Raw genomic sequence first — 13,734 nt, forward strand, 5'->3', positions numbered from 1 at the left:
GGTGAGATGCAAGTACATTTGACAGACCACCAATCAATCGCAACAGACGCAACACAAGCAAAGCGATAACATTCAAACTCAACATAGGAAGTACAGAGCTATACAAGATCAGATCTTTTTTCGTTGTGAAGCCAACCTCAGGCCAACCTCAGGCCCCACTCTGCTGTCCAGGGGCCACGAAATGTATTTTTTCTTAACAATGAAGGATGGGTGTTTGTCCTTAATGGAATAGGCAGGTATAATGATGTGATAGAGTTAATGACACATTTTGCCCGAAGTTCGCAATTTGAACGCATCCCTTAAATCACCAAGCAGCCCCTGAACATAGAATGGAAATGTACTTTTATTGCCTCTCTTGCAATACGCAAACTGAATAATGGAAGCGGGTCAGGTTGGAAGTAATTGATTTAATTTGAGCACGGAGGAGTTAAATGATATGTGAATAATATGCTCCGTTTATGGTTGTGGAAATGGTGCTGCTCTGACCTGGATTCATTTGCTTCATAACACAGACGGGGTGCTTCACAGAGCGAGCAGGGTTTTGTTTTGTTTTTCTACTCCTAACATCCATGCAATTCACTCTTTGATGACCAATGCATAGTTCAGTTGCATTTTACGCTGACACAAAGAATCAAACTGACCAGAACTCACCTCCTTTCTTTAATTAAAAACATCCTGTTTTTCTGTCTTTCAATACAATATGTACAACACTTTCAGTCATATTAGTTAATAGAAAAGTCAATACATTACAATATGCTGTATATACAGTACATACCGATGTGCATATATTACATTACATCCTCATTTGAAGGATGAACTTTTAGTCATGTTCAAGTGTGTAACCTCAGACTGACGAACGAGACGATCAAAAGACATTTAATTTGCGAGCATCTCTTCACTTAGAACAGTCGTCCAGTGCTGGCTGCCCTTGTGCAAGACACTATTAAGATGAGATGAAGCAAACAAAAGTAACACAACTGAAAGATACATGGTACAGAAAAACCTTGAGTCAAACACTAATGCTACATTCAGACCAAAAGTGGGTCTGGCGTTTCCGGCGGCGCAATTTCTTTGTAGTCAATTGACTTCGTTTGGGACGTTTCCGGTGAGCATTTCGCCACTTCGCCCATTTCGTCGGCGTTGGCTGAATTGAACTTTTGCCGCTGTCGAGATAGTCCATGTCACCAAATACGTCACACGGCATACAAAACACAGGAAGCGGTAGTGTGCAGAACGTGTAGCATAGCAATGGAGGATAGCTTGATAGTCGCGGTTTGCAGGCACCCGGAGCCGTACGACACGGCGATCTACGTGTACCAGGACCAGGCCAAAAAGGAGATTGCTTGGAGGAAGAAATGTGGAGGTCGGCTTATGTGGTGAGTTTGTTTGTTTAATTGTCGAAGTGTGAAATAAGCTAGCAATGCTACACTAAAGTTAGCGCCACCTACCAAAGCGTAAATCCCTCCTCTTCCTCTGTTGCAGCGCTGAGCGGAAAAAAAAATCCATTGAGAACCCCGCGAACAGACACACGCGAGATTAGCGTAGCGTCGCGATATTTTCGGTTCAGTCTGAACGTAGCATTAGAGGCCTATTTCATACTACTCTCTATCCAGTCTTTGAAGTTTGCAACATGAGTGTAGACTGTATAGAGCTCAGGATCACACTCCCCTTGGTCATAGCCAAAGCTTACTAGTCCCAGAAGTCTCCAAAGTCTTTTGCTTCCCTTTTGAGAAAAGCCGACGGAAGGATTCTCCTTGTTGTCAGTGAGTGCAGGGAGGATAAGGATTCCCCCAGTGTCAGAGGGACATATGTTCGAGGGTCCATAGTTTGGCTTCTGGCTTGCACACAGCATGTTGTCAGTAACACTGACTGGCACCCCGTTACGGGCGTATTGCTGCTCGCATGGGACGATGTCAGCGAGGTGAACGATGCCAACTCGTGCTTTTTCGTCTGCACCCAAACCCGAGTCAGGAAGTGGAGACCAGCCTGTCACATGCCCTTGTCCAGACATCTCGCTCTCGTTGGGAATGTCTGACAGGCAGAGGGGTTGCACTTTCTCACCAATCTTTGCTTTGTCCAGTAACTTGATGACAGCTATGTCCGAGTCAAGAATATGGGGGTCGTAATTTGGGTGAATAATGATGCTGGCCACCTTTGGGAGAAAGACGAAACGAAATTGTTAGTGAAATCACAAAGGCACAAACGTTGATCTCCGGTGAATCTCTGGAGAGCTTACCCTCAGGTGTTGGAGACCTTTATTTTCCTTGTGATCGCTACGGTAGTGTTTCCCTACCACCACCTTGATTTTTGCTGCATCCAGAGGATAAACCTTCCCCAGCTGTGTCATGCAATGACCTGCAACTACAACGCTCCTTTGATTCACCAGAGCCCCACTGCACACCAGCTGCCAGTCAGAATCCCGGATATGGTTGCTAGACCTAGCGCTGCCATTCTTCTTCACAGATCCAGTGTGGCTGTCTGCCTTGGTCAACTTGGTCTCCGCACCATTGGTGGAGCGACGGTAGATGGCCACTAGCCAAGGCCAATGAGCCTCTTCCGGCCTCTCGGGGTCAAAGGTTGGATGCTTCCCACATACTGCCAAAGAGGAGGTGACAGGAAGAGAGGATAGAAAGGCAAGACCACGATGAAGAGGGAGGACAGGTTAAATGTGGCGCAAAAGGGTCGAACCTTCTTTCAGTTCACTTCTGAATGTCTTTTACTATAACAACATTTGATGCAGTTCTTGTTTGGACATTTCATCAATCACAAAATGATGTAGCCTATGTCTCTCATAAAATGAACGTTTGATATCACAGACACACTGGCTGTTTCTCAATATAAAGAAGGAAGAATATGTTCTCGTACTAAGTGCTAATGTGAGCGGAGTTATGGTGATTCAAGTACACTCTAAAAGAGAAATTTTGAACCAATTTAAGATTAAACAGAGAGTTGTTGACCAATTTAAACTTGCTGTAAGTGGTAACACACGACTGAATTAAGTTAATTCAAAGTGATATATTGAGTTAATTAAGTTAATCCAAAGTGAAGATATTAAGTTTAATGAACTCATAATTAATAAAACTTAATAATGTTATATTCACTTTGGATTAACTTAATTCAATTGTGTTACCACTTGAAGTAATTTTGTTAAGTTGGTCAACATTTATCTTTTTATAGTGTAGAACATTTTGTTTATCCATCCATCCATAGTTATTTCTAATTGTATTATTATAATTGTTTTTTCTCATACAGTACTTTATTACAGCAGGAGCTGTTCATTCAGCTAAGATATAATATTTTTGATATAGTGAAGCATTTAAAACAACCAATTCAAAAATATTTACATTTCATGTTTCCTTTGAACAGTTTTTTTAATCTATATTTTTAAAAATACGTGCTTGCACCAAAATGGTTGAGATGGTGTAAAATAATACATAAATACTACTACTACTACTACTACTACTACTAATAATAATAATAATAATAATAATAATAATAATAATAATAATAATGTAATGGAAAAACAGAAAGACAAGTGACCTTTTTAAAGATGTACACAGCTGTCGCTGTATTTTTTTGATTGCTTTGGATTATTTCATTGCATTTTGAACCCACCAATACAGTAATATATTGCAAAAACAAAACAAAAAAACATTTCATTTTTGTTGGGTGAAACTGAAGTTCCTTGAAGTTCCTTAAAGTTCCACAATAACAAAAATGTGACCAAACATAATTTTGTCCTCTGCTCTCACACCAACTACCTTCATGTCCTCTATGACTACACCCATAAACCTCCTCTTTGGTCTTCCTCTAGACATTCTGCCTGGCATTTGGAAACTCAGCTTCCTTGTGACCAAACTATCCCAGTCTGGCCTCTCTGACTTTATCTCCAAAACCTCTAACATGTGCTGTCCCTCTGATGTACTCATTCCTGATTTTATCCATCCTGGTCTCTCCCAAAGAGAACCTCTGCATCTTCATCTCTGCCACCTCGAGCTCTGCCTCCTGTCTTTTCCTCAGTGGCACTGTCTCCAGACCAAACAACATTGCTGGTCTCACCACAGTTTTATTAACCTTTCCTTTCATTTGAGCTGAAACTCTTCTATCACACATCAACACCTGCCACTTTTCTCCACCCGTTCCAGCCTGCCTGTATACGCTTCATCACTTCTTTTCCACACTTTCATGAGTTGGCATCTGAGGTCCTTAAACCAAATTATTTGCGTTCTTAAGACATACATATATAAGACATACATATGTTTTCATCAATTATCGATCGATCTTTTAATTTCAACTAGATTATAACATTTTAACCCGTGGGTGGTATTTTATTTTGAAATAGCCTGGTCAGAAGCATCAAAAAGCCCAAAACAGGTCACAATACCACCCAGGGGTCTACCCATTTGACCTATCAGTACATTAACATTAAAAAGATTTTATGTGCTTAAAATTGTCAATTTCTTTTTTGCCAGTGTGCTTGTTTGTATATAATGGTCTCCTTGCATCTTGGTATCTAAATGTAGAAATGGACTCATATTTCCGACTTTAGCCTGAGTAATAATAATGGTCAAAATTGTCCAAATACCAGAAATGTAGCTTCAAGTGTTACATGATGGCTTAGAGTACCCCAATAACATTATGGACCTCTGCCGCCCTCACCTGGTGAACAAGATACATGGCGCCCACTCCATTTGCCTGTCTTGAGGCAAGTACGACGAGGGCTGCCATTGTGCTGGTAGAAGGGAGACACACAGTCATACTCGATGTGTGTGTAAAGGTGATGGAAACCAGGAGCCAACTGCGAAGGTAGTGGTGGCCCTTTGGTGGGGCCGTCAGACTGGATGTGCCGGCCCACAACAGAGTACAGTTTGTGCACTGGAGTCTTTCTGAAGGCCAAGAACAAGAGATACATCCGTGCAGAGCATTTTAGCGCATATATTCTTCTTTGTATTGAAGTATTAAAAAAAAAAAAGTTTCTTGTTGTGTGGTACGGAAGCATATTGTATTCACTTGGGAAAAAAAGTCCTGTTTTTCTGACACATTTTTTGGGGGAGCTTTGTTTTTGTTTTTTCTGTTTTATTGAAATCCCCCCCCCCCCTTTTTTCTCAGAAAAACAGAAAAAAATTATTCAGAAAAATAGAAAGAAAATACTCAAAAAAACAAAGCTCCCCCAAAAAAGTAGTCAGAAAAACAGGAGTTTTATTTTTTTTTAAGTGAATGCAATACGCTTCCATAGTGTGGGACTGTGTTTTATAATCTACACTTGGGGGAGAAACTTGCTGATTTTTTAATTCAATTTAAACTACACTTTAAACAACAATACCAACAACAAAATACAAACCTGAATGGTGCTTGAGGGGGCAGAATTCTCTGTCTGACCAGTTCTGAAATTTTGGGCTCCCGACATGCTGCAACAAATATGTACATGCAGACACATCTCAATAAATTGGAAATGTTCATTTCAGTGGTTCAATTTAAAAGGGGTGCTCATATATGACAGGCCAATAGATTTGTTGATCAAGAAGCATACAGACATATTCCTATAAATCTGATGAATTATAAAAACACATCTCAGTATGATGCTAGTTTTTTTTTCATAAGTCATTACACGGCATTGTCCAACTCTTAACCACAAACGGTGTCCGTTAATTTACTTACTTTACTTCAAATATTGCCTGTATACCAACCCAAATCACAGAACGGATAACACTTTAATGACAATACTTTGATGACCTTATTTAGCTACATGAATGAATGTGTTGATTATTCTCTGATTTCATGATTCCTGTGATACGATCAAGGCCTCCAGTACCACATGCAGCAAAGCAGCCCAACATAATTATGGATCTTCCACCATGCTTAACTGTAGGGAGGATGTTCTTTTCCTTGGAAGCTTCATTGCTTCATTGTAAACAAACTGTTGGTGCGCATTGCTGAAAAGCTCTATTTTTGATTCATCTGTCCACAGAACATTCCCAAAAGATTTGTGGTTTGTCCAGGTACACTCGCCCTTTTTTGGTTCAGTGTGTGGCGTATGGTAGTGATGGCAAAATGAAGCTTCATGAAGCACTTGTGATATTTTTTGACTCCTCTAGATGGCACTCTTGGTTGAAAGATGCAGTGGAAATGTAATCAATTTCCTTTGCACTAGCCTTCATATTTAAACCAAGAGCACCGTCTAGGGAAGCCAAAAAATATCACAAGTGCTTCATGAAGCTTCATTTTGCCATCACTAGCGTATGGTACTTCTTGAAACCATGATCCCAGACTGTTCCAGGTTGGCTTTCAGGTCTTTGGATGTTTAACGTAGTGTTTTTTCCGCCATTCACACCAACCGTTGAAGACTTATGTGATCAATTTCTCTTTCCCCCCACATCCATGGAGGTTCTTGACAGTTCAATGCTCGTCAAACCTCTTAACAACATGGCTACCAAAATCTTTGGAGATGGCTCTATACCATTTGGAAGTCGTGTGTTGAATAATCGCAATGCTGATGTCCTCAGACAGCTCCTTTGTTTACACGATTTTAACAAAGAAAAGGGGATAACAGGTGGCTTTTTAAAACATCAAGGTCATCATTCATTGGTTAAATCATGTCAATTGGGCACAGACAATTTAGAACAGGGAATTCTCATTTGTGATTTACCAAAGGTGAGTCACAATGCATTTCCATACTGATTTACAGGGAACGGTGCCATTACCAATGAAAGAGCACATTTTAAGTTTTCAATTTTTTCCGCCCATTCTATTTTTTTAATCATTTGGTCTTTCAGGTGAAATACAAGTTATCTATAAAAAAAATAATATTCCACATGATGTAGTTTACCTTCATGGGTGCCAATAATTGTGAGCAGGACTGTAGTTTACATAAGTGGGCAACCTACCAAGAAAAAATCCCACCAAAAAACAAAACGACCTGTATATATTAAAATGGCATGAAATTAATGCACACTCAACAAAAATATAAATGCAACACATTGTTTTGTTGTTGCTCCCATTTTTTATGAGATTAACTCAAAGATCAAAAAAATGGGTGGGGGGGATCTTGGGACACAGTACTGACCAAATTTCGGATTTTGTATATTGTTTAGTGCTTGAGTACTATAAATGTGTATTTTTTAGTTGAAATGACATAACCTTCATTTCACATGAAGTGAAAATCTCCCATGCATCCGTAACAAAAGTTCTACATCATCTCTGTATGTTACGTCCAGTAAAAATGCTAAACGCATAGTCGTTACCTCGAACACACAGGGGCTGTTTTCCACTCCAGGTAGCATCTGGTTGGCAGCGTCGCAGGGCGTCTCCACTCAGAGCGTAGGAGTGATTGCAGAAGAACTGCACAGTCTCAGGCTTGGTCCCTGGCATCACCACGTGATAGCCGTGGTAGAGGCGAGGGAGAGGTGGGCAGCTCCTCTCTGGAGAAGAGCACTTCATGTTCAAGGGAGGTATGAGGGCAAGGGGAAACATATTCATTAGCATTCTGTCTTACCAATGAAGCTTTGGTTTATGTCCTTCTCGTCTTCCTTCTCCTTGTGATCTATATCAAGTTCCTTTGGTTTCTCAGTAGGACTTGTCATTGCTTTGTCATCTTTAATTGGTGAGCCTTCCTTTGGTTTGCCATTTTCCTCACCTACTGACCTGTACAGCGTATACTGTGTAATATTGACTCTGGAGGGAATGATTTTCCTCTCTGGTAAAGCTATTGTATTATTGTATTTCCTTAAGGCGGTCATATCATCCGTGACTGTGTTGTTCTTTGCCATTTCCTGCTCAGAGATGTCTACTGTGTTTATTTCCTCTGAGACGGCCGTCCGCAGCTTCGTGTCGTTGGGTCCAACTTTGCCAGAGTCTTTTTTTCCATTCACTTGCTCCTCTTTTCTTTCCTTCTCGCCTTGTCCTTTGTCTTTTATCACCACTATGTCAGTGATATCCATCTCCGACTTGGGGGAATGGCTGTCTTCTTTCCTCCCAGGTTTTACTATTTCAGGTTCTTTATTCTCGTCTGTGTCCAGGCCATTGTCTGGGCCGACACTACCCACTTTATCTTCACTGCCGCTAGTGGTTTTCTCCCGGCTATTATTTTTTTCCTCTTCATTCCTATCCTCAGTACGAGTTTTCCCTGGAATAGTACCAATGTTTGTGTCTTCTGGTGATGTAGTCCCGCGATCACTTTCTTTTTTTATACCCGTGTTCTCCTGACTTTTATCTTGAGCTTTGCTGATATCTTTCTCACTGTGTGTTTCTATTTCATCTTTATCTGTACCTTTTGCTGTCTCTTGTCCAGTTTCATTTTCCCTTTCTGCTTCTGTGAGTGTGTTGTTCACTGCAGACAAAGAACACGTTAAAAGATTCATTAGAGAATTATAGGTTTGTTGCCCCTCATCTAGCACGTTTTCATTTTGGTGTTGAATGTTGCATAAATTGGCACGCAGGACATTTTCGTATTTCACAACAAATATTGCCATCATATTATAAACTATTTCACCGACTGGAACACGTTTGTATGAATACATACAATTTTTGTTTTGTTTTGACATTTTTGCAATTTTGGAAGTCCAGCACACATTTACACTCTAAAAAGAGAATTGTTGAATTAACTTAATCCAAAGTGAACCTCACTTTGGATTAATTTAATTTAGGTGAATATATTAAATTTAATGAACTCATAATTAATTAAACTTAATAATTCACTTTGGACTAACTTAATTCAATCTTGTTGTGTTAAGTTGGTCAACAACTCAATTTGACTTTTATTTAAGTTGGTTCAGCAATTCTCTTTTTAGAGCGTACAGCAGGCTGTCTGCATTTTCCCTAATATCCACTAAGAGGCAGTGATCCAACATGATGCAGCAGCATGCAATCCAATATTAATATCTGGGATCATTGGGGTTATGACACATGATGAAATGTAGAAGTCGGAACAAAAGGAAACTTTTTACAAAAACATTCTGGTCAAAATTTATCTTGGAGACTTGGTGAATATGTGTTGTTCATAACAAAAAACAAAAACAAAAAAAATGCAACAAAATGGAAGTCTAAAAGTCATCCAATATCATGCTAATATGTGGCAACTTAATTTTTTTGTAAAGAAAAGGTTCACAGGCAATTTGATAACTTCTGAACCATTTTGGGTTAATCAGGTAAAACTCAAATGTGTGTGTATTGTACAGCAGGCATTTAGGCTATTTGATGTAGATGTGACTTAAAAAAAAAAAAGATTTCCAAAAATGTGTGGAAAGACTAGGAAATGTGGAAATCATTTACATCAAAAGTTGAACAACATTTTGTGTGTGACTGCAACTGTTTGCTGATTATTCTTCCATTCCAGAATGTTAAAGGCTAATCTTGATGTCAACTGTAGCTTTTTTGTTGATAATTAGAAGCAGTGTTTGGAAGTCGAGTATGATAACATTGTCGTCGTCTAAGTTTCACAGCTGTTATGTTGTTGCTTGACGTTGACGATGTGTTTTATCAAGATACAAACATGTGGCTTTTATGTTTAGCCGAGGTTTTCGTCTTTTTAAACAAAATACAAAACATGGATAGCCTTAGGGACAACACATTTTAGGAAATAAAGCGCTTGCCTTCAGTACAAGTTAAGAGTTTGTTATGTTCTCAAAACTTATGAGAATGCTTGATCATTATAGTCTTCCTTTTTATGTACCACTAAAGATAAAAAAAATAAAATACAATAAAAAGATGAAGAGGATAGTCTTAGATTTGACTCCTTCTGCAGAGCAAAATATGAACCATGAAATTGAGTTATTTTAGCAATGCAAATCTGCTTGTTTGCCCTTGAGGACTTCATCTAATATAATACATGAAGGATTCAGAAAAGAAAATTACATATTCCAGTGACTTGGCCTGACCTTTGGTACAAACGGGATGAATTCCACTCCAGGTGTTATTAGGAAGGCAATTCCTTTGAGAGACTCCACTGAGTTCATAGGGCTGATAGCAAAGGTACTGGAGAGCAATTAAAACATCATTGGGGCCATAAACCAAGAAGTGGTCTCCGTGTGTTGGCTTTGGTGGGAGAGCACATAGGCCTACTCTTTCCGCTGGAACTTAATGACAGAGAAAACATATACATTAGGCGAGGTTTTGATCTCCTATCATCATTTCCTACTAAATCCTTTTTTTTTTTTTACCACACTGTGGGGCAGGTGCACTCCAGGTGCCATCACTTAAGCAGATGGCAGCCCGTAATCCCTGCAATTCGAACCCTGCGTCACAGTGGAAAGTGATCCGTGCCCCTGCGTGATGAAACACTCCCTGTGTGGAACCATGGGTGGGCACAGGCGGCCTGCGGCATCCCACCACTGCACAGAAACACAAAGTGCATGCTCAGTTCATTTCTAAACATGGTCTGTCTGTAAGGAAAATGCTAAATTGTGTACGGAGACTTCAAAAGACTTCAGTACCCTCCCTCAAGCATTGATTAAGTGTACTTCCCAGCTGTAACAGACCACACAAATACACCAATGTGTGACTTGTGTTGCTTGTAGGCCACAGGTTAACATTTAAAACGAAACTGTGAGACTTGTTAATCTTAATTCAAAATTGTTGAAACCTCACAGACTTGTTATTGAATTGTATGAACAGTTTATAGCGCAAATTGGAGCACATGGCTTGTAAATACCTAAATGAATGCTGTAGGTGCAATAAAAAAGATTTTAAGCAAAGTGTTCCATTTAAGAGCAGTAAAATATGATTTAATGAGCAGTTTAGGGACTATTTCAAAGCAGTATTATCTGTATAGCTGCAAAAAAAACAAGTTATACAGAAGTTGCTGTTGCAAATGGAGTCAAGGTTTATCTTGCAATGCATTGACTGACTTTGATGCACTGTTATCTTTTAGTTTGACCTGGTCAGTGGTATTAGCTGTATTTATTAAGCTCCAAACCAATTATTTGTCCCTATAATCTTGGATTTTCTAACAAATTACATTTCTAATATTTCGCTTCCTGATGGAAGAAAATGTTGTTGGCTAACCAGTGGTGTAGAAAGTGTTAAATCCGCAGTTGACTTCTTTTCAGGGTTGTGAGTGTCTTTTAGATCGGAGGTTTGTCCACCACAGTTCACGAGTGGAAAACTTTCATTTTATAAATGTAACACTTACAAGAAAATGATAGCTACTTTGGGTTTCCTTGGTTGTCAGATTAACTAACACGTGCAGGCTTCCAACAGGTCGAATTCATCATTGGTGCAATGAAATATCTTTAAGTCTTCTTACCTTGTAAAACTTAAGGCAATTTCTCGCTATAATGTTAGATAGTAACATTACTCATGTTTCTGAAATAAAATTGAAAGGCTGGAACTCCCAATGGAGGACAGATAAATAAACAGCTTGCCATTTTATGGGAAAGCTCGTTCAAGAGAAGAGAGATGCAGACTTGTTTTACCATTTATTTTATAGCCTTCAATGTAACCCTGAAAATGACACCACAACAAAAGTGTTTTTGCAGGTTCTTCTGGGAGATGTTTAAGGTATTAAAAACACAAGTTAAGTTCCAGACACCCATTAATCCAAGACCATGAAGGACCAAAACGATTCTCGCCTCTCTGAGGAAGCACTAACTCACTTCTTCCACCGTGTTGGGGAAAAGCTTAGTGATATTAACAGAACAACACACATTCTGTATAATTTTCCTCTTCCTGCATGTACTTGACATACTGCAGATTATTTTTAAATCTTAATTCCAGGACAGCTCATCTCCGCCCAGCCCAAAATAAAAGCCTCCTCCACTTTTAAAAGAATCACTTTTTCCAATTCGTACAACCTTTGCTTTTTAGTATCATCAAGTGTCGAGAATTAATTTTTGGGGTAATTCATACATTAGTAAAATAAGTTGCTGATGTTTATTTATATGAAAAAATTGTCATTATCAGACCAGAAAACAAATCCGGGAGGGTTTTTTTTAGGGTGTAAAACATCAGTGTTTTATTATTAGCAACAGCAACAATGGACAACAGTTAACGGAAATATTATGGTGAGAATGGCATCTGCGTGTAGGCAACACGCACCATTTCATAACATCACACCAGACTAGAGGGATTGCTCCTGCGATACCAATTGACTAATGATGACTCATTTGACCCATGCATGAATGTCAACAGTACCCTCCCAGCAACAACTAAAAACAGATGTGAGTGGGTTTGGTCCATTTTTATGAAGTGTCAGGAGACTTACCATTTTCACACCTCTTGCCTGTATAGCCAGCCAGACAGGCACAGTGATACGTGTAAGAGCTGTCAAGAATACAAGTCCCGTCGTGTAGGCAAGGAGAGGAGCTGCAAGCTGTCATAAAAGAAATATAATATCAGAGTGCATGTGTGTATTGTAGGTAAGTAAGTATTTATTTAAAGGAGAAACCGTGTACATATTGGAAAGTCTGAAGTGGGAGGAAGGGGGTGTACTCAAAGCTGGCACCATTTCAGTGTCATTTTCACTTTCCATTTCTAAATGTGTGTGGGCATGTCGAGAAATACATAAAGCTAATTTTATGAGATGCGGCTTTGCAGCTTGTATAGCAAATGTGTCTGATTTTGAGAACATCCATCCATCCATCCATTTTCTGTACCGCTTGTCCTCACAAGGGTCGCGGGAGTTGCTGGAGCCTATCCCAGCTGGCTTCGGGCAGTAGGCGGGGTACACCCTGTACTGGTTGCCAGCCAATCGCAGATTTTGAGAACAGTACACTTTTTTTTTTTTTTTTATGAATGTTCTGACATAAAACTACTGTCGACAGTTGAATGAGCATGTCACTATACAGTTGTAGTCCTACAAATGAGGAGGATATTAAGTGGGCTAGGAGACCGAAGCAAAGAAAATACTTGAGTTTAATAATCACTGCAATTGTGTTCCTGTGAGAGTTCAGTTCGTTGCCACCAGTGATGTGCAAATGAAGCTTCATGAACACGTGTGATATATTTTTTTACTCATGTTGAAGGCACTCTTGGTTTAAAGAAGCAGTGGAAACGTAATCACGTTCCATTGCCCTAGCCTTTTTCTTCAAACCAAGAGCACCATCTAGAAGAGTAAAAAAAAAACATCACGTGCTTCATGAAGCTTCATTTTCCCATCACCAGTTTCCACATACAATATAACCAGAGCCACCACAAAGCTTTTAAGTGAATTTGAGAAGTGGATGTCACAAATCTGATTACGTAATAATGTATTCTTCTGGGAGAGCTGAATAGTTGTTAGGCGTTGGTTTTTCATACGGCATCACTTTGTTCCATTGTACTGGCTCACCGTATCAAGGAAACTTGGGTGGGTGGTGGGCACCAGTGGGTAGTACCTCTACTAGGCCAAGTTAAATCATGTGACAAACGGAAATCTTCACAGTGTCAACAAGACAATGAAACTGCCCAAACGTGTGAAGACGAGAGGATCGGTCTGTTATAATTAGGTGAGTCACTGACGGTGAAACAGCTCATTTGCCTGACTTGCAGACAGCGTGGGTACAAATCCCACTCGATGAATGCATGAATGTGAATGAGTGGGAAAGCTTGTCTGTCTCTATATGATGCCTGTCATTTCACATGAAAAGGTATGTTGGAATCATAACTGGTCACTTGGCTTACACCCAGCATTATCATGTTGTCTAAAATCGGAACAGACGATCCAATCACATACAAACATTCCAAAATATTTGCAATGAAAGGCTATTTTGTTCATTTTGGCTCAAACTAAACTTTTTCCAACTTTAAAAAAAAAAATCAGGT

At 39.5% G+C, this 13,734-nt stretch overlaps 1 protein-coding gene across 3 annotated transcripts in view; it reads right to left on the reverse strand.

Annotated features, from left to right (window-relative positions):
* Window positions 1–224: 224 nt before the first annotated feature.
* LOC147175866 (inactive serine protease PAMR1-like) overlaps window positions 225–13,734 on the reverse strand; it is a 114,108-nt gene continuing 100,598 nt past the window's right edge. For all 3 annotated transcript variants that reach the window (XM_086074473.1, XM_086074472.1, XM_086074474.1), the window contains 9 exons: window positions 12,197–12,304; window positions 10,155–10,325; window positions 9,873–10,070; window positions 7,493–8,326; window positions 7,242–7,418; window positions 5,342–5,408; window positions 4,660–4,886; window positions 2,237–2,595; window positions 225–2,152 (listed from right to left, as the gene is read on the reverse strand). In XM_086074473.1, the coding sequence (XP_085930599.1) occupies window positions 1,589–2,152; window positions 2,237–2,595; window positions 4,660–4,886; window positions 5,342–5,408; window positions 7,242–7,418; window positions 7,493–8,326; window positions 9,873–10,070; window positions 10,155–10,325; window positions 12,197–12,304 (2,705 nt within the window). In that variant the 3' untranslated portion in view covers window positions 225–1,588. The remainder of the gene's footprint in view (window positions 2,153–2,236; window positions 2,596–4,659; window positions 4,887–5,341; window positions 5,409–7,241; window positions 7,419–7,492; window positions 8,327–9,872; window positions 10,071–10,154; window positions 10,326–12,196; window positions 12,305–13,734) is intronic.

This window comes from Leptonotus elevatus, chromosome 4, assembly GCF_054856555.1.
Source record: "Leptonotus elevatus isolate MCC_2025b chromosome 4, RoL_Lele_1.0, whole genome shotgun sequence".
Classification (NCBI taxonomy): Eukaryota; Metazoa; Chordata; class Actinopteri; order Syngnathiformes; family Syngnathidae; genus Leptonotus; species Leptonotus elevatus.